General features: G+C 40.9%; 2 protein-coding genes across 2 annotated transcripts in view; both read left to right on the top strand.

The window, feature by feature from the left end:
- The first annotated feature begins 2,690 nt into the window (after positions 1-2,690).
- TAF13 (TATA-box binding protein associated factor 13) lies at positions 2,691-10,883 on the top strand. The gene is made up of 4 exons (XM_069599444.1): positions 2,691-2,793; positions 3,588-3,666; positions 8,232-8,329; positions 9,415-10,883. Exons 1-4 carry the CDS (start codon positions 2,767-2,769, stop codon positions 9,583-9,585), a joined length of 375 nt encoding a protein of 124 aa, XP_069455545.1. The 5' UTR covers positions 2,691-2,766; the 3' UTR covers positions 9,586-10,883.
- An 11,633-nt stretch (positions 10,884-22,516) lies between these two features.
- The window catches only part of WDR47 (WD repeat domain 47), a 63,438-nt gene continuing 62,307 nt past the window's right edge, over positions 22,517-23,647 (top strand). The window contains exon 1 of the mRNA XM_069599436.1: positions 22,517-23,064. The gene's annotated coding sequence lies outside the window, so the exon portion shown is untranslated. The remainder of the gene's footprint in view (positions 23,065-23,647) is intronic.

Below are 23,647 nucleotides of genomic sequence, written 5' to 3'. Positions count from 1 at the left end.
TATTTATATATTGACAAAGTTATGTTCCAGACCTAGCTAATTATGAGCAGATTTTTTTTTTAATTCATGGGGATGTTTAGCAGGACATTCAGAAATACTGTATTGTGAAGCAATTTTTCCCTGCATGACATCATCTCTTGTATCCCTAACTTTAGCATTCTAATGCCCATGGTTTTCCCAAGCACTGTTCTGTTTAAAAAGAACAACAAACAAGCCCATAAAAATTAAATCTTCAGTCTAAGGGGAGATAACACTTCCTTGAGAACTGGTAGCGAAGTACAATATCCTCAATAACCAAAAAAGAGTTTGGCAATAAATCATGTGTGTGATAGTTGCTCAGTTGTGTCCAACCCCATGGACTGTAGCTTTACAAATAGCTGTGAAAAGAATAGAAGTGAAAAGCAGGGGCGAAAAGGAAAGATATACCCATTTTAATGCAGAGTTCCAAAGGATAGCAAGGAGAGATAAGAAGGCCTTTCTCAGCGATCAATAGAAAGAAATAGAGGAAAACAACAGAATGGGAAAGACTAGAGATCTCTTCAAGAAAATTAGAGACACCAAGGGAACACTTCATGCAAAGACTGGCTCAATAATGGACAGAAATGGTATGGACCTAACAGAAGCAGAAGATATTAAGAAGAGGTGGCAAGAATACATAGAAGAACTGTACAAAAAAGATCTTCACGACCTGGATAATCACAGTGGTATGATCACTCACCTAGAGCCAGACATCCTGGAATGTGAAGTCAAGTGGGCCTTAGAAAGCATCACTACTAACAAAGCTAGTGGAGGTGATGGCATTCCAGTTGAGCTATTTCAAATCTGAAAAGATGATGCTGTGAAAGTGCTGCACTCAATATGCCAGCAAATTTGGAAAACTCGGCAATGGCCACAGGACTGGAAAAGGTCAGTTTTCATTCCAATCCTAAAGAAAGGCAATGCCAAAGAATGCCCAAACTACCACACAATTGTACTCATCTCACACGCTAGTAAAGTAAGTCTCAAAATTCTCCAAGCCAGGCTTCAGCAATACGTGAACCATGAACTTCCAGATGTTCAAGCTGGTTTTAGAAAAGGCAGAGGAACCACAGATCAAATTACCAACATCAGCTGGATCATCGAAAAAGCAAGAAAGTTCCAGAAAAACATCTATTTCTGCTTTATTGACTATGTCAAAGCCTTTGACTGTGTGTGTGGATCACAAAAAACTGAAAAATTCTGAAAGAGATGGGAATACCAGACCACCTGACCTGCCTCTTGAGAAACCTGTATGCAGGTCAGGAAGCGACAGTTAGAACTGGACATGGAACAACAGACTGGTTCCAAATAGGAAAAGGAGTACGTCAAGGCTGTAATATTGTCATCCTGCTTATTTAACTTATATGCAGAGTACATCATGAGACACGCTGGGCTGGAAGAAGCACAAGCTGGAATCAAGATTGCTAGGAGAAAATCACTAACCTCAGATATGCAGATGACACCACCCTTATGGCAGAAAGTGAAGAACTAAAGAGCCTCTTGATAAAAGTGAAAGAGGAGTGTGAAAAAGTTGGCTTAAAGCTCAACATTCAGAAAACTAAGATCATGGCATCCAGTCCCATCATTTCATGGCAAATAGATGTGGAAACAGTGGCTGACTTTGTTTTTGGGGGCCCCAAAATCACTGCAGATGGTGATTGCAGCCATGAAATTAAAAGACGCTTACTCCTTGGAAGGAAAGTTATGACCAACCTAGACAGCATATTAAAAAGCAGAGCCATAACTTTGTGAACAAAGGTTCGTCTAGTCAAAGCTATGGTTTTTCCAGTAGTCGTGTATGGATGTGAGAGTTGGACTATAAAGAAAGCTGAGCGCCAAAGAATTGATAATTTTGAACTGTGGTGTTGGAGAAGACTCTTGAGAGTCCCGTGGACTGTAAGGAGATCCAATCAGTCCATCCTTAGGGAGATCTGGCTGTTCATTGGAAGGACTGATGTTGAAGCTGAAACTCCAATACTTTGGCCCCCTGATGTGAAGGGCTGACTCATTTGGAAAGACCCTGATGCTGCGAAAGATTGAGGGCAGGAGAAGAGTACGACAGAGGATGAGATGGCTGGATGGCATCACCGACTCAGTGGACATGAGTTTGGGTAAACTCCGGGAGTTAGTGATGGACAGGGAGGCCTGGCGTGCTCTGGCTCATGGGGTCGCAAAGAGTCGGACACGACTGAGCGACTGAACTGAACTGGACTGCAGCCCGCCAGGCTCCTTTGTCCTTGGGATTTCCCAGGCAGGAATACTGTAGTGGTTTGCCATTTCCTTCTCCAAGGGATCTTCCCTACACAGAGATCGGACCCAGGTCTTCCACTGAAAGCAGATTCTTTACCATCTGAGTCACCAGGGAAGCCCTGGCAATAAATCATAGTGGAACTCTAAGTTGTTCAAATTGTTTAAATTCACCCCTGTCTAGCCCCTCAATGATCCAAAGCTTCACAGGACCGAATCAGGAAGCGGAGATCTGATACGCAGAAGAAAGCTCAAGGTGACAACGAGATACACGCCATCTAGCTCATCCCTTTTCTATGCTAATGTTTAATTCCTACTTTCCAAGACTATCCTTCGCTGTTCAGGTTTCACCGCTGGGCGGGAGGTGCTTGTTCCTCTTCCACAGGGGAGGTTCCGCTAGGCCCCGCCCCGGCCCCTCTCGTCACCGGAAATGAGGCAGCGGAAGTAGTAAAAAGCTCTCCGAGGAAGGCGGGCGCGCAGTGGAGGCGGCTGGCTGGTGGGATGGCAGATGAAGAAGAGGATCCCACCGTGAGTGACCGCCTCTGTTCCAACCTACTTTTTAATTTACTACCTCGAGCACAGTAGCGGAAGCATAGTGGAGAATTGGGTTTCTTTACCTCAGTGATTCTGCCGAGAGAATCGGGGACTTCTCCCCGGGCTAGCCTTTTTCTTCTGATTCATCCTTTTAGTAAGCGGGGCAGGAGGAGTAGGTGGCTCCCCGCCCTTTACCTTTGGTTCATATTTGCCAGATACCCTTTGAATCACCTAGAGAATCATCAGGGGGCAAAGCTAGTGTTTGTTAGGGCTCATTATGCAACAACAATTCAAGTGCTAAGAAAACTGTACACTTTACTGTAAAGTAGTGGAAAAATAATGGACTCAAGTCACTGAGCAAGTAATTGAGCCTCAGTTTTCATGTCATAAAATAGGCTTAAGGTTTACTTGAGGAAAGTTCTTAGCACTGTGTAGGAAATGCTTAACAAATACTAGTTTTGCTTGCTTTCATTCAATATAAACTCTTTTAATAGTAAAACTATCTAGAAATAGGCCAACTTAGTTTAAAAAAAGAATGTATGGTCGTTGGAACTCCCCCAGGAGAAGCAGTACGATGCCTAACGGGGCATTGTAGAAGCCACTCCTGCGTGAGTCTGAAGTTGGGCGAGATAGTTTTAATGCCCCCCAAATGCTAAAGTTTCATTGTTTTTTGCTGCTTGCTTTAGGCTTTCTGGCATGATACTGGTGTTGAAGATGTAAAAAAAAAAATGCTAATTATTAAAATGTCAGAAGCAGTGTTTGACATATCTATACGTTTTAACTTTCAGTTTGAGGAAGAAAATGAAGAAATTGGAGGAGGTGCAGAAGGTGGACAGGGTAAAAGAAAGAGACTTTTTTCTAAAGAATGTAAGTAGTACTTGAGAATGATTTTTTAATAGTTTCCTTGTAGGGACACTATTCTCAGACTTCCGTATAAATTCTGTTTAACCTGTGATTCATAGATAGTAATGATCCTAACCCCAATTTATATATTTAACCCCAATTTATATATTTATATATATGTGTGTATATATGGGCTCACACAGACATACGTTTTTAAATTTTTTAAGTAAATACATGTGATCAGTGTTTCAATTCAGGTCCTAAGTAAGAACGTACCTCTGTTACTTTACCTGTTCCTTACCTTTCATCAGTTGGAGCAGGGACTCCTTTGAATGTAAGCCGAAGGTTCTGTTGGACCCTGAACAGGTCTGAGGGTAGGAATTAAGTTGGGACTTTGAACTAAGGCAATGGACAAGGCAGGAAGATGGTGAACAATGTGAGGCAGTCCAGTGACATGGAGATCATAAAGTTTTGGGTCTATTCTCCTCCTTCAGTAGACGGGTTTGACCTTTTATGGCAGTGGCAAGAGGAGCTGATTCTATTACTGATGATTCAGGCCAGCCCCTGAAAGGCACCATGAGAACATGCTCTCCATCTTCCAGTCCTGGTCCTTTATACATAGTTATGGTTGAGTGTAGATCAGGCAACACATGGAACACTTGGTTTACTTATGCCAGTTCCGACATAAGCAGTTCCTAAATGCTCTTGAAACTACAGAGTCAAGTAGTTTGGTTTTTTAAGCCATTCAAATCCTTTCCTATATCTCAATTTCTCACCTAAAGTTGACTGCTCATTATTCCATTTCTGATGTTATTTACTCCATTCGTATATGGTTTTACTTCTTATGGAGACTTCCCTGTAGCTCAAACAGTGAAGAATCTGCCTGCGAGGCAAGAGACCAGGGTTCGATCCCTTGGTTGGGAAGTTCCTCTTGAGGAGGGAATGGCACTCCACTCCAGTATTCTTCCCTGGAGAATTCCATGGACAGAGAAGCCTGGCGGGCTACAGTCCTTGAGGTCGCAAAGAGTCGACACGACTGAGTGACTAACACAGTTACTTCTTAGGTAGGCATAAGAGGATTACTGCACCAGAGCATCGCAGAGTGATGCTAGCATACTTCTTACCAGAGCCTTTGTTCCACTTGGATTTCTTTATTTTTATGATGACAAGAATTCGGAATCTTCACAGCTGTTTCTTTGTCTTACCTGAATTTTCATGTATCTTGACCAAGATCTGTTCTTCTAGACATTCTTTGTTTTAAAAATATTTTTTGCTAATATAACACAAGATTTCAAAGCATTCACTTCTCTATTTGTTTGTCTTTACAGGCTCTTTAACCAAATACGGTTTACATACTTCCTATCTAATAAGTTTTTCCTTTTCCAGTGAAGTATGTTTCCCTACTGATGAATTCTCCCCATCACAATGTTAATGACAGTATTTTCCTCAAAATATTTAAGAGAAAATATTAAATTTATAGTGGAGAATCCAGTCCTGGCAGACATTACTTTAGTCAGGTGATCAAAGTTAGTATCACCAGTAATATATGTTGACATTAGGTACTCCTAATATGGTGCATTAAGGGGTCCATCATCACTCTGATTCCCTTCTAGTAATGCATAAGCACAACCTAATCATGAGGACACATCAGATAAACCGAAGCTGAAGGACACGCTACAAGATAACTGACCAGTATTCTTCAGAAGTGTCAAGGTTGTAAAAGACAAGGAAAGTTTGAGGAACTGTTACAGAACAGAGGAAACTAAGGAGACACGACAACTAGTGTGGGATCCTGGAACAGAAAAAGTACAGTAGTGGGAAAACTGGTGCAATCTGAGAAGTGCTGTACTTGTACCAGTGTTAGTTTCTTAGTTTTGATAAATGTCTTTGGTTGTGTAAGATGTTAACATAAGGGGAAACTGGATATAGGGATTCTGGAACTCCATGCTATTTTTGCAGCCCTTTAAATCTGAAATGACCTTAAAAAGATTTTTTTTCCAGAGTCCCAAAAAAAAGAGAAGGGAGAAAATATTGCCTCTTGTGTTTGTTTTCTCCCTCCTGTATCTGAACCTAAAGATTCTTGCCAGGATAAACCCTCCAGGGCACTTCTCTATCCCAGACTGGCTTCTGGGTCATCCCTTTCTTTTCTCCTTTCTTTTCTTCCACGGGCCTGGTCTGCTTTCTTAGTTCTGCCTGCTTTTGCTTCTCCTAAGTAGGAATTACTCTTTTTTTTTTTTTTTTAGGAATTATTCTTAATGTACTCCTTCCTACTTTTAGAAGTGTTCTAGGAGTCTCTTCCTTTTTTTTTTTTTTGCTTTCTTTTGTTGTTTATATATTTGCTGGCTCTTTGTTGCTGCACACTGGATCTTTAGGGGCAGCATGTGGGATCTAGTTCCCTGACAAGGGATGGAATCTGGGCCCCCTGCATTGGGAGCGTGGAGTGTCTTAGTCACTGGACCACCAGGGAATTCCCCCCTACCTTTTTTAAATATAAAACTTACAGTGAATTATACTAATCTCTACTGAACAGCTTGATGAATTTTATATATACTTATAACCAGCAGTCAGATCAAAATAGAAAACATTTCTAACATGATAGAATTTCTTAGTATTTACATACCTCTTCAGGGCTTCCCTGGTGGCCCAGATGGTAAAGAGTCTGCCTGCAATGAGGAGACCTGGGTTTAATCGCTGGGTTGGGAAGGTCCCCTGGAGGAGGGCATGGCAACCCCCTCTAGTATTCTTGCCCGGAGAATTCCCATGGATAGAGGAGCCTGGCGGGCTACAATCCATGGGGTTGCAAACAGTTGGACATGACTGAGCAACTAAGCACACAACACATACACATATATACCATACCCCTTTGAGAATCTGATACAAATTGATTCTTCCAGAAAAAGTGCACACACAAATAATGTATAAAATTTTTCCATATAATTTCAGTAGGGTTCCGGGACTTCTCAAAGGTTGTCTGTGGACTGATTGGGAATTTATAGACTATAGGATAAGAACCCATACGGATCCTGTCTGCTCTAAATTGCTAAGAAATGTAACTGTTTTGGGTAGGAGTATAGACTCTGGAGCCAGATCCTCTGAGTTTAAATTCAAGTTGTCTCACTAGCTGTGTGACCTTGGGTAAATTACTTAACTTTGTGCCTCAATTTTCTCATCTGTATATAATGGGGATAATAGTGGTTTCTATTTCAAAGAATTGTCATGAGGATTAAATGAGCTTACAACAATGGCTGGCACGTACGTAGTAAGGGGTATATAAATGGTTGGGGCAAAGACTTGAATTACTGTGATATTGAATGGTTTGCCTTGGAAACAAACCAAGATCATTCTATTGTTTTTGAGCTTGCACCCAAGTACTGCATTTTGGACTCTTTTGTTGATTATGAGAGCTTCTCAATTTCTTCTATGGCATTCTTGCCCACAGTAGTAGATATAATGGTCATCTGAATTAAATTCGCCCTTTCCCATCCATTTTAGTTCACTGGTTCCTAAGATGTTGGTGTTTGCTCTTTGCCATCTCCTGCTTCACCACGTCCAGTTTACCTTGATTCATGGACCTAGCACTCCACGTTCCTATGCAATACTGTTCTTTACAACATTGGGTTTTACTTTCATCACCAGACACATCCACAACTGAGTATTATTTCTACTTTGGCCCAGCTGCTTCATTCTTTCTGAAGCTATTAGTAGTTGTCTCCCCAAGTAGCATATTGGATACCTTCCAACCTGGGGGACTCATCTTTCGGTGTGATATCTTTTTTGCCTTTTTATACAATTCATAGGATTCTCAATGGCAAGTATACTGTGGTAGTTTGCTTTCCTTTCCTCCACTGGATCACGTTTTGTCAGAACTCTCCACTATGACCCATCCGTCTTGCGTGGCCCTGTGTGCTTGACTCAGCTTTATTGAGGTATAAAAGCCCTTTCACCACGAGAAGACAGTGATCCATGAAGGGGTTTACCTATTAGCAGTTACTTTTATTACTTCGTATTATACTTTTCTTCTCTTTTGAGTTTTCTATGAAGCCTAAAAGGGCTTCGCTGGCAGTTGCTTTGATCCAGGGAATAAAATGTCAAGATTCTGTATTATAAGCTCTTGCTATCTCCTTTTGATTAACCAGTTCTTCCTGTAAGAAGGTAATTGGAGCTTTCTCTTATGTCCTCTTCCTTATAGTTGTATCATAAAGGATTTTGCCTTCTTTTTTCCAGCCCTCCTCCCCCCAAAAACATAGCTAAACCATTGCTACTCACCCTTTTCCTGCTAAGAAGTTTCCTACTTAAAGGTATTCTGGGGTTGTTGATGAGTAGATAATAGAAGTTAGGGAAGAATATTGATATCAGGGCTCAGTAGCTAGGCGAGAAGGGGAGTTTCTACCTAGGGAAGGCTAGGTAAGAACAGTTGGTTATGAGCTAGTGGTTAATACCTTTCACACCAAAATTCATACTTGGAGACAACAAATATAATGAAAATATACTTTTATACCAATATCTTCTATACCTTGGTTCAATTCTAATATGAAAAAAGTATAAGTCAAGTTCTTTTAAGTAAACAAAAATGATTGTTCTTTTTACAGTACGGTGTATGATGTATGGGTTTGGAGATGACCAGAATCCTTATACTGAATCAGTAGATATTCTTGAAGACCTTGTCATAGAGTTCATCACTGAAATGGTAAGACTTTTTTTAAATTGGTCTTCGTTAACTGAGGAATGGATTTGAAATTCTAACTTTTAGACTAGAACTGTGACATACTTTTGAAAAACTATTCGAGTGCCTGTTTTGTGGAAGTTTCTGGTTACCGTTTATCATTAAGGATGGAGAGAGATATACATGTATATATATGGGTATACGGAGTTTGGCTGTGTTCAGTTCCTGTGAATTTTTACCCTTTGTTTTAGATTATTTCCTTCATAAAGAATAATAGAAGTAAAATTACTGGGTCAGAGAGTATGCATTTTAAAAAATCTTTTTCTGCTTATATTAAATTTAGAAAGTATTATTAAATTTATTTTATATATGCTTATATTAAATTTAGAAAGTATTAAAGAGTGCCCAGAAGAAAATAGAAAGCTATAACCCTTCTACCAAGGGATAACTGATGCTGAGATTTTTGTGAATATTCTTTTGTCTTTTTACACATGTTTTAAAACTTTACAAAATTGAAATCATGTAGTACATACAGTCATAGAGCCTGCTTTCCCTGTGTCACTGCAGAATACTTTTAATATTTTTGATGGCTTCATAATATTAATTGGCTAGATGTACTCAAATTTGTTCAATGCCTTATTAAATATTTAGTTTCTTTTTTTTCAGTCATTAGAAATATGCTGCAAGGAGTTTTTTGTTTTACACAGTATGATTATGTAATCATAGGGGATGAGATTTGTCTAAAGAAAAGCCACCAATATTTATTAGCTACCAAGATGGACACAAAGTTTAAATGAAGTGGGTGGTTACAGAGAAATTACAAAATCATTTTATACAAATGAAGATCAATATGTATATCAAAATACAAAAAGAAGCATCTATGGATTTGATAGTTTTAATGACTTTAGTGTAAAAAATGTCTATCAAGCACTGAAACATTGCTAATAATGGTAGAAGTGGACAAAGAACATTAATAGAAAGACAATTCATGAATGAATAGCTATAATAATTAGAAGAGAAGTCTTCAAACTCACCAGCATTATAGTTAAAAAAATAAAATGTTAGATTTTTGAAAAATTAATTGAATTTAATATGTTTCTTTGTAATAGACTCATAAGGCAATGTCAATTGGAAGACAAGGTCGGGTACAAGTTGAAGATATCGTCTTCTTGATTCGAAAGGACCCAAGAAAGTTTGCTAGGGTTAAAGACTTGCTTACTATGAATGAAGAATTGAAACGCGCTAGAAAAGCATTTGATGAAGCAAACTATGGATCTTGACATCTTTTCTGAAGCTTCATTATGTTCTGGGGAAACCATACTTAATAACTGTATTTTCCACAGTAAGGCCCTGATACCTAACCATGTGAATGAAAAAATGGAGAACCACAAAGTTTTCAGGCTTTATTTTCATGTTTTCAATTTTAGAGTGATATATGAGCCTTTAATTGCCTGCCATTATATTACCCTACTTGAATGACATATTAGATTTTAATGACCACATGTAAGTCAAAGTACCTTTGGTTTGCAAACCATTCAGTTTCTTCTGACTCTTGACCATCTCAATGATGAATTAATATTTATGTATACTTGTGCCATTGTAGGTTGTACTATAGCTGTTTAATATGTGAAATCTAAATGGCACCTTTGACTTTGATAGCTAAGATGTGTTTCATATATTTCTAAAGCTTTTAGACCAAAGTAGTGTAAGTTATTAAAAGATGGTGAACTGGTTTGTGTTTCTTTTAAGGAGAAAACAATATTAGAAAGTACAGTCTTTTGTAGGAGTGTTTATTTGTCTTAAGATAATTTAATACTCTTTAGATAACAAGAGTGATTTTTTTTTATTTTTTGAGAAACTAAGAATTTCCTATGAATGGTTCTGTGTTGAAAGACATACTGGATTAAAAATCTCTGGGGTTTATAATATACTGTTTGTCAGATTTTAAAAGAACTCATTTTCCCAGGTCAGATTAAAACTTCAGAAAGTGCTTTCAGTAGCAGGAATGGCATTGCTGAAAAGTTGATGGCAGGTAAGCATTTGGGGTAGTGTTTTATTAACATATTTGTTAGTATTTATTTATTCTGAAAATGTATACTTGACTAAAACCATGTGTGGCTATGGAAACCACTTTTGTAGTTCACAAATTTTGTGTGTATTTAGCTCATTGTATTATTGCACTTAGCTGAAAGTAAGGATTAAAATTGCATTTAAAGGGATCACTGGATATTACTCTTTGTGAAACTGAATGTTTTCGTGTGCCGCTTATAAGCATTGTCTATGAATCAGTATTTAGGAAGATTTCACTTTCTTAACCTATCAATGTAGAGAATAAAGTATGAAAAATTAAAAAGATTACTGCTTGAGTTTGACTATATGATTTATCAGCTTTTCTCTCCCTTATAATTCACTAAAAACTTTTTTTTCTGTATTATTCTTGTAATGCTCCTGAATTGATTGTGAGATTCAAGATACCTGGCCTGATATTTTTATTTGAAAAAGCAAAAGCCAGTTAAAAATCTACTTTAAACTGAAATCAAGATTGAGCGTGGAATAATAAAAGATCAGTATGTTACTATTTTTGCTAGTCAGAGTCTGGTTGACCCTGAAGAATGACCTGGTGGTAACCGGCAGTAGTGGAGTTATACTGGGTGCCTGTATTAGTCAGCTTGGGCTCCCATAACAAAAATGTCAGACTGAGTGGCTGGCTTAAACAATGGAAATTTATGTTTTCACAGTTCTGAAGACTAGAAGTCTTGAGATCAGGGTGCCAATAGGTCAGGTACTGGTAAGGAGTCTTCCTGGACTGCAGATAGCTGCCTTCTCCCTGTGCTCACATGGCTGAGAGAGACCTCTTCTATTCCTCCCTGTTATAAGGCCACCAGTTCTGTGGGATAATGATTCCACCCTTATGACCTCATTTAACCTTAAGCACCACCTTAAATGTCCTTTCTGCAGTCAGTTGGGGATTCAGTTCAGTTAAGTTGCTCAGTCATGTCCGACTCTTTGCCACCCTATGAACCACAGCATGCCAGGCCTCTCTGTCCATCACCAACTCTCAGAGTTTACCCAAACTCATGTCCATTCAGTCGGTGATGCCATCCAACCATCTCTTCTGTTGTCCCCTTCTCCTCCTGCCCTCAATCTTTCCCAGCATCAGGGTCTTTTCAAATGAGTCAGCCCTTCGCATCAGGTGGCCAAAGTATTGGAGTTTCAGCTTCAACATAAGTCCTTCCAATGAAGACTCAGGACTGATCTCTGTTAGGATGAACTGGTTGGATCTCCTTGCAGTCCAAGGGACTCTCAAGGGTCTTTTCCAACACCACAGTTCAAAAGCATCAATTCTTGGCGCTCAGCTTTCTTTATAGTCCAACTCTCACATCCATTCATGACTACTGGAAAAACCATAGCCTTGACTAGATGGACCTTAGTCGGCAAAGTAATGTCTTTGCTTTTTAATATGCTGTCTAGGTTGGTCATAACTTTCCTTCCAAGGAGTAAGTGTCTTTTAATTTCACGGCTGCAGTCACCATCTGCAGTGATTTTGGAGCCCAGAAAAATAAAGTCTGACACTGTTTCCACTGTTTCCCCATCTATTTGCCATGAAGTGATGGGACTGGATGCCATGATCTTAGTTTTCTGAATGTTGAGCTTTAAGCCAACTTTTTCACTGTCCTCTTTCACTTTCATGAAGAGGCTCTTTAGTTCTTCTTCACTTTGTGCCATACGGGTGGTATCATCTGCATATCTGAGGTGATTAATATTTCTCCTGGCAATCTTCATTCCACCTTGTGCTTCTTCCAGCCCAGCGTTTCTCATGATGTACTCTGCATATAAGTTAAAAGAAGCAGGGTGACAATATACAGCCTTGACATACTCCTTTTCCTATTTGGAACCAGTCTGTCGTTCCATGTCCAGTTCTAACTGTCGCTTCCTGACCTGCATACAGGTTTTTCAAGAGGCAGATCAGGTGGTCTGGTATTCCCATCTCTTTCAGAATTTTCCAGTTTTTTGTGATCCATACAGTCAAAGCCTTTGGCATAGACAATAAAGGAGAAATTGATGTTTTTCTGGAACTCTTGCTTTTTTGATGATCCAGTGGGTGTTGGCAATTTGATCTCTGGTTCTTCTGCCTTTTCTAAAACCAGCTTGAACATCTGGAAGTTCACGGTTCACATATTGCTGAAGCCTGGCTTGGAGAATTTTGAGCATTACTTTACTAGCATGTGAGATGAGTGCAATTGTGCGGTAGTTGGAGCATTCTTTGGCATTGCCTTTCTTAAGGATTGGAATGAAAACTGACCTTTTCCAGTCCTGTGGCCACTGCTGAGTTTTCCAAATTTGCTGGCATATTGAGTGCAGCACTTTCACAGCATCATCTTTCAGGATTTGAAACAGCTCAACTGGAATTCCATCACCTCCACTAGCTTTGTTCGTAATGATGCTTTCTAAGGCCCACTTGACTTCACATTCCAGGATGTCTGGCTCTAGGTGAGTGATCACACCATCATGATTATCTGGGTCGTGAAGATCTTTTTTGTACAGTTCTGTGTATTCTTGCCACCTCTTCTTAATATCTTCTGCTTCTCTTAGGTCCATAGCATTTCTGTCCTTTATCGAGCCCATCTTTGCATGAAATGTTTCCTTGGTGGCTCTAATTTTCTTGAAGAGATCTCTAGTCTTTTCCATTCTGTTGTTTTCCTCTATTTCTTTGCATTGATCACCGAGGAGGGCTTTCTTATCTCTTCTTGCTATTCTTTGGAACTCTGCATTCAGATGCTTATATCTTTCCTTTTCTCCTTTGCTTTTCACCTCTCCTTTTCACAGCTATTTGTAAGGCCTCCTCAGACAGCCATTTTGCTTTTTTGCATTTCTTTTCCATGGGGATGGTCTTGATCCCAGTCTCCTGTACAATGTCATGAACCTCCATCCATAGTTCATAAGGCACTCTGTCAGATCTAGTCCCTTAAATCTATTTGTCACTTCCACTGTATAATCATAAGGGATTTGATTTAGGTCATACCTGAATGATCTAGTGGTTTTCCCTACTTTCTTCAATTTAAGTCTGAATTTGGTAATAAGGAGTTCATGATCTGAGCCACAGTCAGCTCCCAGTCTTGTTTTTGTTGACTGTATAGAGCTTCTCCATCTTTGGCTGCAAAGAATATAATCAGTGTGATTTCAGTGTTGACCATCTGGCAATGTCCATGCACTGGGGATTAGGGGGATGCAATTTAGCTTATAGAAGTACCACTAGTCTTACTATTTTGCTAATAACCCTGGCATTAAGAAATTTTTTTATGAGAATTTGTATTAAAGCTTTAGAGATCGTGAGTGTTAGGACTTAAAAATAACATAAGCAAAAAAAAAAAAGAATTTATTGGCTTATCCAATTGAAGAGAAAAAAAGGATGGAGTTGACTTCATTTTTCACTGGATATAAAAGCTTGAAGAGACTCATGACTCTGCCCATCTTTATCCTAATTTTGGTTTTACTCTCTTAGGAGCCTCAGTGTATCAAGGAATAAGATAGCCAGCAATTTTAGGGCTCCATCCGTACAACTCCTGATGAAGAGAATACTTTACTTCCAAATACAGAAGATTTCAAGCAAAGGGTGTGGTTGTCCTGGCTTTGATCATTATTCTTCAGCTAGGAAGAAGTTGTGTTATAGCCTGGATCTCATGCCCTACCTCTTTGTGAAGAAGGGCTGAGAGGGGGACTGGGAGCTAGGTACTGCCATTAGCAAGAAAGGGAAAGAGATATTGGGCAGATAGGCATAACAAGTGTGCACTGACTTGATTCATGAGCTTGCTTATTAACGCAATTCTAACTGTAAGGCGTTGTGGCTCTTTTTCAGTATATAGAGCTGCACTATTGTTTAGTCAATTAAAATTGAAATTAAAATTCCTCAGTTGGGAGAAAGAAATGGCAACCCTCTCCAGTATTCTTGCCTGGGAAATCCCATGGACAGAGGAGCTTGGTGGGCTACAGTCCATGGGGTTGCAAAGAGTTAGACTTGGCTCAAGTGACTTAACAGCAGTAGCAGCAAGCCTATAATAGCTCATTCACAGTTCATGCCACATGCAGATATGCATTTAATAAATGTTTTGATGAAAAAGGCAAAAAAAAAAATCTGTTGCACTACTTATATTTCAAATGCTCAATAGCCCCATGGCTAGTGGCTACTGCACTGAACAGTGGTAATACATTTCATTACAGACAAATTTGGATAGTGCTGACCTATATAGCATTCTGGTGCACTCTCCTAAGTTAATTTACCTTTTTTTTTAACTTACTATGAAAAACCTCAAGCATATACAAAATAGTATCTTGAGCCCTGGGCTTCAACAGTTAACCAACCTAATGTAATATCTTATCTTCTGGGAGGGGCAGTGTTACTTTAAAGCAAATCACAGGTACCATTGTGTCATTTCATGTATAAGTACTCCCGTATGTTTCTCTAAAAGGCTAAAAAAGCCCGAATGCTGTTACGATACCCTAATAAAAATTAACCTTAATTCCTCAATATTCCAACTCATGCCCAATCAATCCCTGTTTAACTCTGCTCATTTGTCTCAAAATAGCTTTCAGTTGTATTAGTTTTCTATCGCTGCTGTAACAAGTAACTGCAAATACACTGACACAAATTCATTATCTTTTCAGCTTTCTAGGTCAGAAGTGTTTGACGTCTTTACTGGGCTAAAATCAAAGTATCAGTGTGGCTGCGTTCTTTTCTGGATGCCTTAGAAGAGAATCTGTTCACTTGCCTTTTCCAGCTTTTAGAGGCTACATTCTTTGACTTACTGTCCTCTTCCATCTTCAAAGCTAGTAATGTTCCATCTCTCTGACCCTTCTTCCATCGTCGTAGCTCCCCTAATCCCCAGCTGGGAAAGATTCTCTGCTTTCAAGGACCCATGTGATTATATTGGACCCACCTGGAGAGACCAGGCTACTCTCCTTATTTCAAGGCTTTGATCACAGCAAAATCTCTTTTACCGTGTAACATTCCCAGATTCTGAGGATTAGCACATGGACATCTTTGGGGGGCTGTTACTCTGCCTACCACAGTTTCTTAGTAACAGGATCTAAACAGGGTGTCACGAATTGCATTTGGTGAGTATGTCTAAATTTCTTTTAATCTCTAATAGCTCTCCTCCCCCATTTTCTTTAAAGTGAAGCCCTTTAAAAAGGATTTATACCTTTTTTTTTTTAGCGAGCATGTTTATTATTTGCTCAAGTAGAGTGTCTGAGAGCTAGCTATGATTCACTTGAAATTGTTGGTTTTACTGTAACCTGGTTTCCTTAGGTAAAAACTGAATTATTAATTCTAAGTGTAGAAATTTTAAAATGAGGGAAAGAGTTCACTTGGCGCTGTCTGGAGAGTCATTTGGCTGCTTCCCAAGAGGCCTCAGGAGGTTACTTGGGAGAATGTATTGTAGCTGAGTTTGATTTGCAGCATGGCAGGCTTGGAAACTGATTTCATCAGCAAATAGAGAGCACATCCATCTCTTGGGGTGACTCAGACTCAAAGAAACCAAATTCATAAGACCATGGTTTGTAAATGGATGCTAATTTACAGATCTAACCTAAAACTTGCATTGTGTGGCCAACAAATTCTTCCCTTCTCTAGGCAGTGGGACACAGAAACATTAATTATGAGGGTGACCAGAATTTGGAGAGTTACATGAATGCTTTACCTAGAGCATCTGGTAAGATAAGGTTAGGGCTGATACAGAAACAAGGAAAAATGGCTCCCCAGGGATTGAAGCAATACAGAGGGGGTATGTTGCCTGGGATCTATCTTCAAGACTGCCTTGTGGGACTTACCTGGTGGTCCAATGGTTAAGACTATGCATTCCAATGCAGTGCGTTCAAACCCTGGTTGGGGAGCTGAAATCTGACATACCTCCCAGCCAAAAACCAAAACATAAAACAATATTGTAACAAATTCAATAAAGACTTTAAAAATGGTGCCCCCCCCCAAAAAAAAAATCTTAAAAAAAAAGACTGCCTTGTTACCAACACTGGAAACTTGTCTTTGAGTTTTCACTTCCATTGACAATACCCATCCAAGCATTATCTGCTTGTCAGCTTTAAGGTGACTTTGTGTTTCTACTCTAAGTAGTTTAAATGTTCATCTTAGAGAGAGTTCAAAGAGGGCAATTTTATTTTTAAATTCTTCAGGGAAGCTTCATAGTTGCCTGTTAGAATTGACAACACTGAGCATTGTGCCTGACAATACTTTTTCAAGAGCCCCACCTGAGTCCAGAACATTCCCAATTCTCTAGGCCTGATTTTCTTAGGATCTCTATGCTTCCCTTCTTACCACAAATAGAGACTGAGGGTGGATGACCAGTGAGCAAAATGTTTAAGTGTGTTGCTGAGGCTTCTGTTTTTCCTGGGTCCTGCTGATGGCTACATGAGCTAGACAGACTTAGGTTATGGGTTGGATCAAAGAAAACATTTTGATGTATCAGACAAGTTATTAATTAGGTACCTATTATACTTGAGGCATAGCACAGATACCATTTTGCATTATGGTATCTGGATAAATGGGATTCTAAAGTTATAGAAATAAAGTCAGGAGCATACTTTTTATGTTATCAGTAGATTGATCAGAGTTTCAATTTGAACTTTTGTATATAATCCAGATTTACATGTTATTTGTAGAACTGAGTCTTTGCACATGCTTTATTATACTCAACACAGAAAGCCTGGTAAACTGTTAGAAAATTGTTGGGTGTATTATTTAAAATAAGAACAATAGCTAAAAGAGAATTCATTTTGTCATTTACCTTTGTGTGGCCATTTTAGATAAATAAAAATTTATTAGAAAAGAGCCTGATTAGATATGGACCAAACTCTAAAGAAATATTACTACTATACTTAATTTTTCTGAACTTGGGTTTTTGTAAGTATTTGGGGGACACATGAACTTATAATAAGATACCTACATAGATTTTGGTGAATATGCTTTTCTTCAGTTTTTATAGCAAGTTCTTCTAAACATGGTCTCAAGCTTATTCAGTTCAGTTCAGTTCAGTTGCTCAGTAGTGTCCGACTCTTTGCGACCCCATGAATTGCAGCACACCAGGCCTACCTGTCCATCACCAGCTCCCAGAGTTCACTCAGACTCACGTCCATCGAGTCCATGATGCCATCCAGCCAGCCTCTCATCCTCTGTCGTCCCCTTCTCCTCCTGCCCCAAATCCCTCCCAGCAACAGGGTCTTTTCCAATGAGTCAACTCTTTGCATGAGGTGGCCAAAGTACTGGAGTTTTAGCTTCAGCATCACTCCTTCCAAAGAACACCCAGGGCTGATCTCCCTTAGAATGGACTAGTTGGATCTCCTTGCAGTCCAAGGGGCTCTCAGGAGTCTTTTCCAACACCACAGTTCAAAAACATCAGTTCTTCGGCACTCAGCTTTCTTCACAGTCCAACTCTCACATCCCTACATGACCACTTGAAAAACCATAGCCTTGACTAGACAGACCTTTGTTGGCAAAGTAATGTCTCTGCTTTTGAATAGCTATCTAGGTTGGTCATAACTTTCCTTCCAAGGAGCAAGTGTCTTTTAATTTCATGGCTGCAATCACCATCTGGTGATTTTGGAGCCCCAAAAAATAAAGTCTGACACTGTTTCCACTGTTTCCCCATCTATTTGCCATGAAGTGATGGGACCAGATGCCATGATCTTCGTTTTTTGAATGTTGAGCTTTAAGCCAGCTTTTTCACTCTCCTCTTTCACTTTTATCAAGAGGCTTTTTAGTTGCTCTTCACTTTCTGCCATAAGGGTGGTGTCATCTGCATGTCTGAGGTTATTGATATTTCTCCCCGCAGTCTTGATTCCAGCTTGTGTTTCTTCCAGTCAAGCATTTCTCATGATGTATTCTGCATATAAGTTAAATAAACAGGGTGACAATGTACAGCCTTGACATACTCCTTTTCCTATTTGGAACCAGCCTGTTGTTCCATGTCCAGTTCTAACTGTTGCTTCCTGACCTGCATACAGGTTTCTCAAGAGGCAGATCAGGTGGTCTGGTATTCCCATCTCTTTCAGAATTTTCCAGTTTGTTGTGATCCACACAGTCAAAGGCTTTGGCATAATCAAGAAAGCAGAAATAGATATTTTTCTGGAACTCTCTTGCTTTTTCGATGATCCAGCGGATGTTGGCAATTTGATCTCTGGTTCCTGTGCCTTTTCTAAAACCAGCTTGAACATCAGGGAGTTGACGATTCACGTATTGCTGAAGCCTGGCTTGGAGAATTTTGAGCATTACTTTACTAGCATGTGAGATGAGTGCAATTGTGCGGTAGTTGGAGCATTCTTTGGCATTGCCTTTCTTAGGGATTGGAATGAAAACTGACCTTTTCCATTCCTATGGCCACTGCTGAGTTTTCCAAATTTGCTGGCATATTGAGTGCAGCACTTTCACAGCATCATCTTTCAGGATTTGAAACAGCTTAACTGGAATTCCATCACTTCCACTAGCTTTATTCGTAGTGATGCTTTCTAAGGCCCACTTGACTTCACATTCCAGGATGTCTGGCTCTAGGTGAGTGATCACACCTTCGTGATTATCTGGGTTGTGAAGATCTTTTTTGTACAGTTCTTCTGTGTATTCTTGTCACCTCTTCTTAATATCTTCTGCTTCTATTAGGTCCATACCATTTCTGTCCTTTATCGAGCCCATCTTTGCATGAAGTGTTCCCTTGGTATCTCTAATTTTCTTGAAGAGATATCTAGTCTTTTCCATTCTGTTGTTTTCCTCTATTTCTTTGCATTGATCGCTGAGGAAGGCTTTCTTATCTCTCCTTGCTATTCTTTGGAACTCTGCATTCAGATGCTTATATCTTTCCTTTTCTCCTTTGCTTTTCACCTCTCTTCTTTTCACAGCTATTTGTAAGGCCTCCCCAGACAGCCATTTTGCTTTTTTGCATTTCTTTTCCATGGGGATGGTCTTGATCCCAGTCTCCTGTACAATGTCACGAACCTCATTCCATAGTTCATAAGGCACTCTATCAGATCTAGTCCCTTAAATCTATTTGTCACTTCCACTATATAATCATAAGGGATTTGATTTAGGTCATACCTGAATGGTCTAGTGGTTTTCCCTACTTTCCTCAATTTAAGTCTGAATTTGGCAATAAGGAGTTCATGATCTGAGCCACAGTCAGCTCCTGGTCTTGTTTTTGTTGACTGTATAGAGCTTTTCCATCTTTGGCTGCAAAGAATATAATCAATCTGATTTTGGTGTTGACCATCTGGTGATGTCCATGTGTAGAGTCTTCTCTTGTGTTGTTGGAAGAGGGTGTTTTCTATGACCAGTGCATTTTCTTGGCAAAATTCTTATTAGTCTTTGCCCTGCTTCATGGGTAAAGTGTCTGCCTGCAATGCTGGAGACCCGGGTTTGATCCCTGGGTTGGGAAGTTCCCCTGGAGAAGGAAATGGCAACCGACTCCAGTACTGTTGTCCGGAAGATCCCATGGATGGAGGAAACTGGTAAGCTACAATCCATGGGGTCACAAAAAGTCAGACACAACTGAGCAACTTCTCCGTTACCAACATATTATTAACATTTCCTTACATACAGTTTCTAGGTTTTAAAAAATGTTGAACTATTAATTTAAATTATTTTCTTTCCAAAATAAGTTTTTAAATTTATTTTTGTTTCCAATATAACTTTCAGATATTTACTTATTTACTTTACATCCTTGCTTCATGTATTCTTTTGTTTTTTCCTTTCTCTGCCTCTTTCTTTTTTGTTGTTTTTTAAAATTTATTTATTTTTTAATTTGCCTTTATTTTTTTATGTTGTAGCAATTAGGTTTTTTACAAGGTTCAGCCATCCACATACAATTTAAGCTTTTATTTGGGAGTGTGGAGAGGAACTCTGGTAGATACGGTATTCTTCCTTCATAATCTTTGACCTGTTGGAAGAAGCAGCCATGGTGTTACTCTGTTCTCCTAGAGCCACTGCTGGCTCTAAAGCACACAGCTCTGACGTGTGTCTGCATGAGTGTGCATTCTAATGAGAGTGGAACTTTTAAAACAAATTCCCTTACACCCACTGATCATTCCCTGTCTAGCCGAAGGCAAGATTTCTTAGGTTTGTACTCAGCTTCCTTCCTACTTTTGAGGAAAAACTAAAAACCTTTATTCCCCCCCTTTTGGAAATGAGATTTGAGAATCAGATTAAAAGGAGTCCACCTTAGCCTATAGTGTTATTTGAGTCACAAGACATCTTGAATCATTCTGTCAAGTTAGAACCTGCATTTTCAAATGATGCTTAGCCTAGTTGCTGATCCAGAGGAGGTACTGTAAATATTTGGTGGATGATTGAGGCAGTACCTTTCCATCTAAGAAACCCTTGTCCTTTTCTGAGTAATTCTCTGCTTTTCAGCAACTAGAGTGAAAGACAAGAAGATCTAATCTTAATCAGGGTGGCTGAGTGTAGAAGGAAATGTGGTATCTTAGGCTAACCTCTATTAGGGTTGTAGTATAAAACTTGATGTTACATTAGGAAACAAATGTATAGTCAATGCATTTATCAGTGTAGAAGTAATAAAATGTGCCAGATGTCTTGTATTTCAGTGCCTGGTTCTTTTCCTCTCCCTACCCCCCTTTTCTGAAAATACAATGGTTGTATACTGCTTTCAATAATTTTGACTACTCTTAACTAGAAACTTAGATGCAAATAACACTATGTCCTAGGGCATGGGGGATATAAACATTAATGACCTGTTATTCCCTCTACCTTGTCAAAGTAAAGTCCATTTTCTTCAAGCTAAAATTCCTAGTTATTACATGGTGGAGTAAAAGTAGATAAAGAAGGTTTTAAGATTCAGAATAGTTAGAATCTTGGCTCTGCTACCTATCAGTTGTTAGATGACCTTGGGTGAGTTATTTCCCTTAATCTCTAAAATGGTAGTAATTAACAGGCACTTTAAGGGAGATGGTGAGGCTTAAATGAGAACAAAAACAGGACATTTTGGTTTTTACTTGATGAATACCAAACCTATCTAGTGCCAGAAGTTCAGGTTATTCCCCCGCCCCCCCTGCCCCCCCCCGCCCCCCCCCCCCCCCCCCCCCCCCCGCCTTTTAAAAATACCACTCAGCTGCTAATAGGTGGTAAGATGTTTTAGAGTGTTCTTCATTTGTAATTCTTCTGAGATTTAGATGAAGATTTAAATGATGCTCTTCTAGCAAGTGCTGTTCTTTGAGAGTTACGGTGGAGAAGCTGGTTGCCAGGTAAACTATACTGGTAAAATAGTCAACAGACTATTTCCAAGATATATTTAACCATTTTTTCATTTTATACATTCTGCAAAGTTGTTGTTGCTATTGTATTTAACATCAAGACCCTTTGTTGTTTAGTTGCTAAGTCGAACCCTTTAGGACCCCAGGGAGTGCAGCACACCAGGCTTCCATGTCCTTCACCATCTCCCAGTTTGCTCAAACTCATGTCCGTTGAGTCCCTGATGCCATCAAGATCCTAACAAGTTAGGGTAACACTAACTTGTGTTTACATTTATTTTTCTGTCACTTATCATTGAGAGGATTCTTAATGAAGACTTTCTTCCAAGAGTTAATCAAGGCTAGGCAATTGAAGTTTGCAGTTAAGCGTCTGTGCTTAAATTGTTTTCTATCAATTTGTAAATATTTTTCCTAGCAACTCTTCCTCAAGCTATCACTCCTTTTATCTTGAACTGGCTCAAATTCTTCCTTTCCAGAAATGTTTTTGATGTTATTACCAGTCCCTTTTCTCACATTTTCCTCACTTTGGGAGACCCAGCTTACTTTTTTAGCCTTTCTGAGGACTAAGTTCTTACGAGTTTGTGCTCGGTATTCTTTCCTGAGTTCTACGTGATTATACCCCTGAATGCTTAATTCATCTTGGTTAAGCATCAGATATATTTGTGGAATGCTGCTGTACTGATAGGGTGGAAAATAGTGAGGTAGTGAGGCTTACTACCAAAATGGGTAATGGAAAACAGTGAATGTGTTGTGTTAAATAACAAAAATGCTTTAAGCATCAAGAAGGGGGTAATTAGACTGCTGGAATTTTCAGGAAGTAAGTGGGACGTCAGAGTGAAGAGCGAAGAGAAGGTGGCGAGGTTTACTTCGTTATCCTTTATTAATAGCCCATCAGGGAGGAGTCTTGAGTCACGTCTAATACGCAGACGACTCATCCGGAGGCGACAACCCCCTCCGCCCTCTTCGGGACGCGGGGTCACCGGCTGCCAAAGGGTCTGCGTCCCAGCTGCCGGTCTCTCACGCAGTCGCCGCGCCGTGTCTTCCTCCGAAGCCAGCTGCTCCTTTGAGCGCTAGCAGGGAGCCGGTCCACCAGGCCTGTCCCCACCGCGCCCCGGGGTGGGGCCGGCCCAGCCTACTCTCCCTTCGGCGCAGGCACCTGCCTGGCCGCCCCGCTCGGCGGGGTCCTGCGGCGCCTCGGGGAAGCGCGCCGATTGGCTGCGGCTCGGGGCTGGTGCTTGGCTCCGGCGCCGCTTGACAACCGCAGTGTGTGAGAGGCTGAGCCGAGCGGTAGCCGGCTTCGGGAGGGGCAGACGCGAGGAAGGACGGACTGACGGGCTGATGGACTGACGCGCCGGGGGCAGGAGGCAGGACCGACGCGAGCCCAGACCGCCGCCCTCGCGCTCCCTCTCCAGCCCAGAACCCGCCTTTTCGGGGCCCCGTCCTCTGGCCTCCCAGCCGCTTTCTCCTCCGTGGTTTCTCCGGGCTCGACCCGGAGCCCTCAGGTGAGCGACTCCTGGAGGCGGAGGCGGGGTCGGGCTGCGCCTCGGGTTGTCATGGTCACCCGTCGCCGCCGGTCACCACCTGACAGGGCGGCGACCCTGGCACGGGAGAAGGGTCTTGGGTAGGCTGGGGTGCTAACTGGGTGGGGACTGGGGTCGTGGGTGAGGCCCCGGCGCCGCCGGCTGGGGGCCAGGCCGCGACTGGAAGCCGCCGCTCCTGAACCACACCTTTGCCTCGCTGCCAGTCCGGCTTTGCCGACCGAGCGACGCCCCTCGCCCTGGCACTGTCCGTCTTTGAGCACGGCGGGTGCCCACCTCGCTGCTGCTGTGGAGCGGGAGGGCAGCTGACAACGCTGATTCTTTCTTCCTCGCCCCTCTGCCAAGCCCGAGCGACAGCCGAGGGGCGCGCTCTCGTCCCTTTCTGGGCATGCCTTGGCCCGGAGGAGGGGAGGGCGCTGCGGGGCTGGGGCAGCCCCGGGAGGGCCGGGTTGGGCCTTCCTGACGTCAGTGGTCAGTGGCTGCAGGCCTTTGGGGGGCTGGGTGGAGTCGGGGAGAGGGGCCGCGACTAGATTTGGAGCTGGGGTTG

The sequence above is a fragment of the Ovis canadensis genome, chromosome 1 (assembly GCF_042477335.2).
Source record: "Ovis canadensis isolate MfBH-ARS-UI-01 breed Bighorn chromosome 1, ARS-UI_OviCan_v2, whole genome shotgun sequence".
Taxonomy (NCBI): domain Eukaryota; kingdom Metazoa; phylum Chordata; class Mammalia; order Artiodactyla; family Bovidae; genus Ovis; species Ovis canadensis.
Note: the sequence above shows the minus strand (reverse complement) of the source record. Positions and strands in the feature narration are given on the sequence as shown.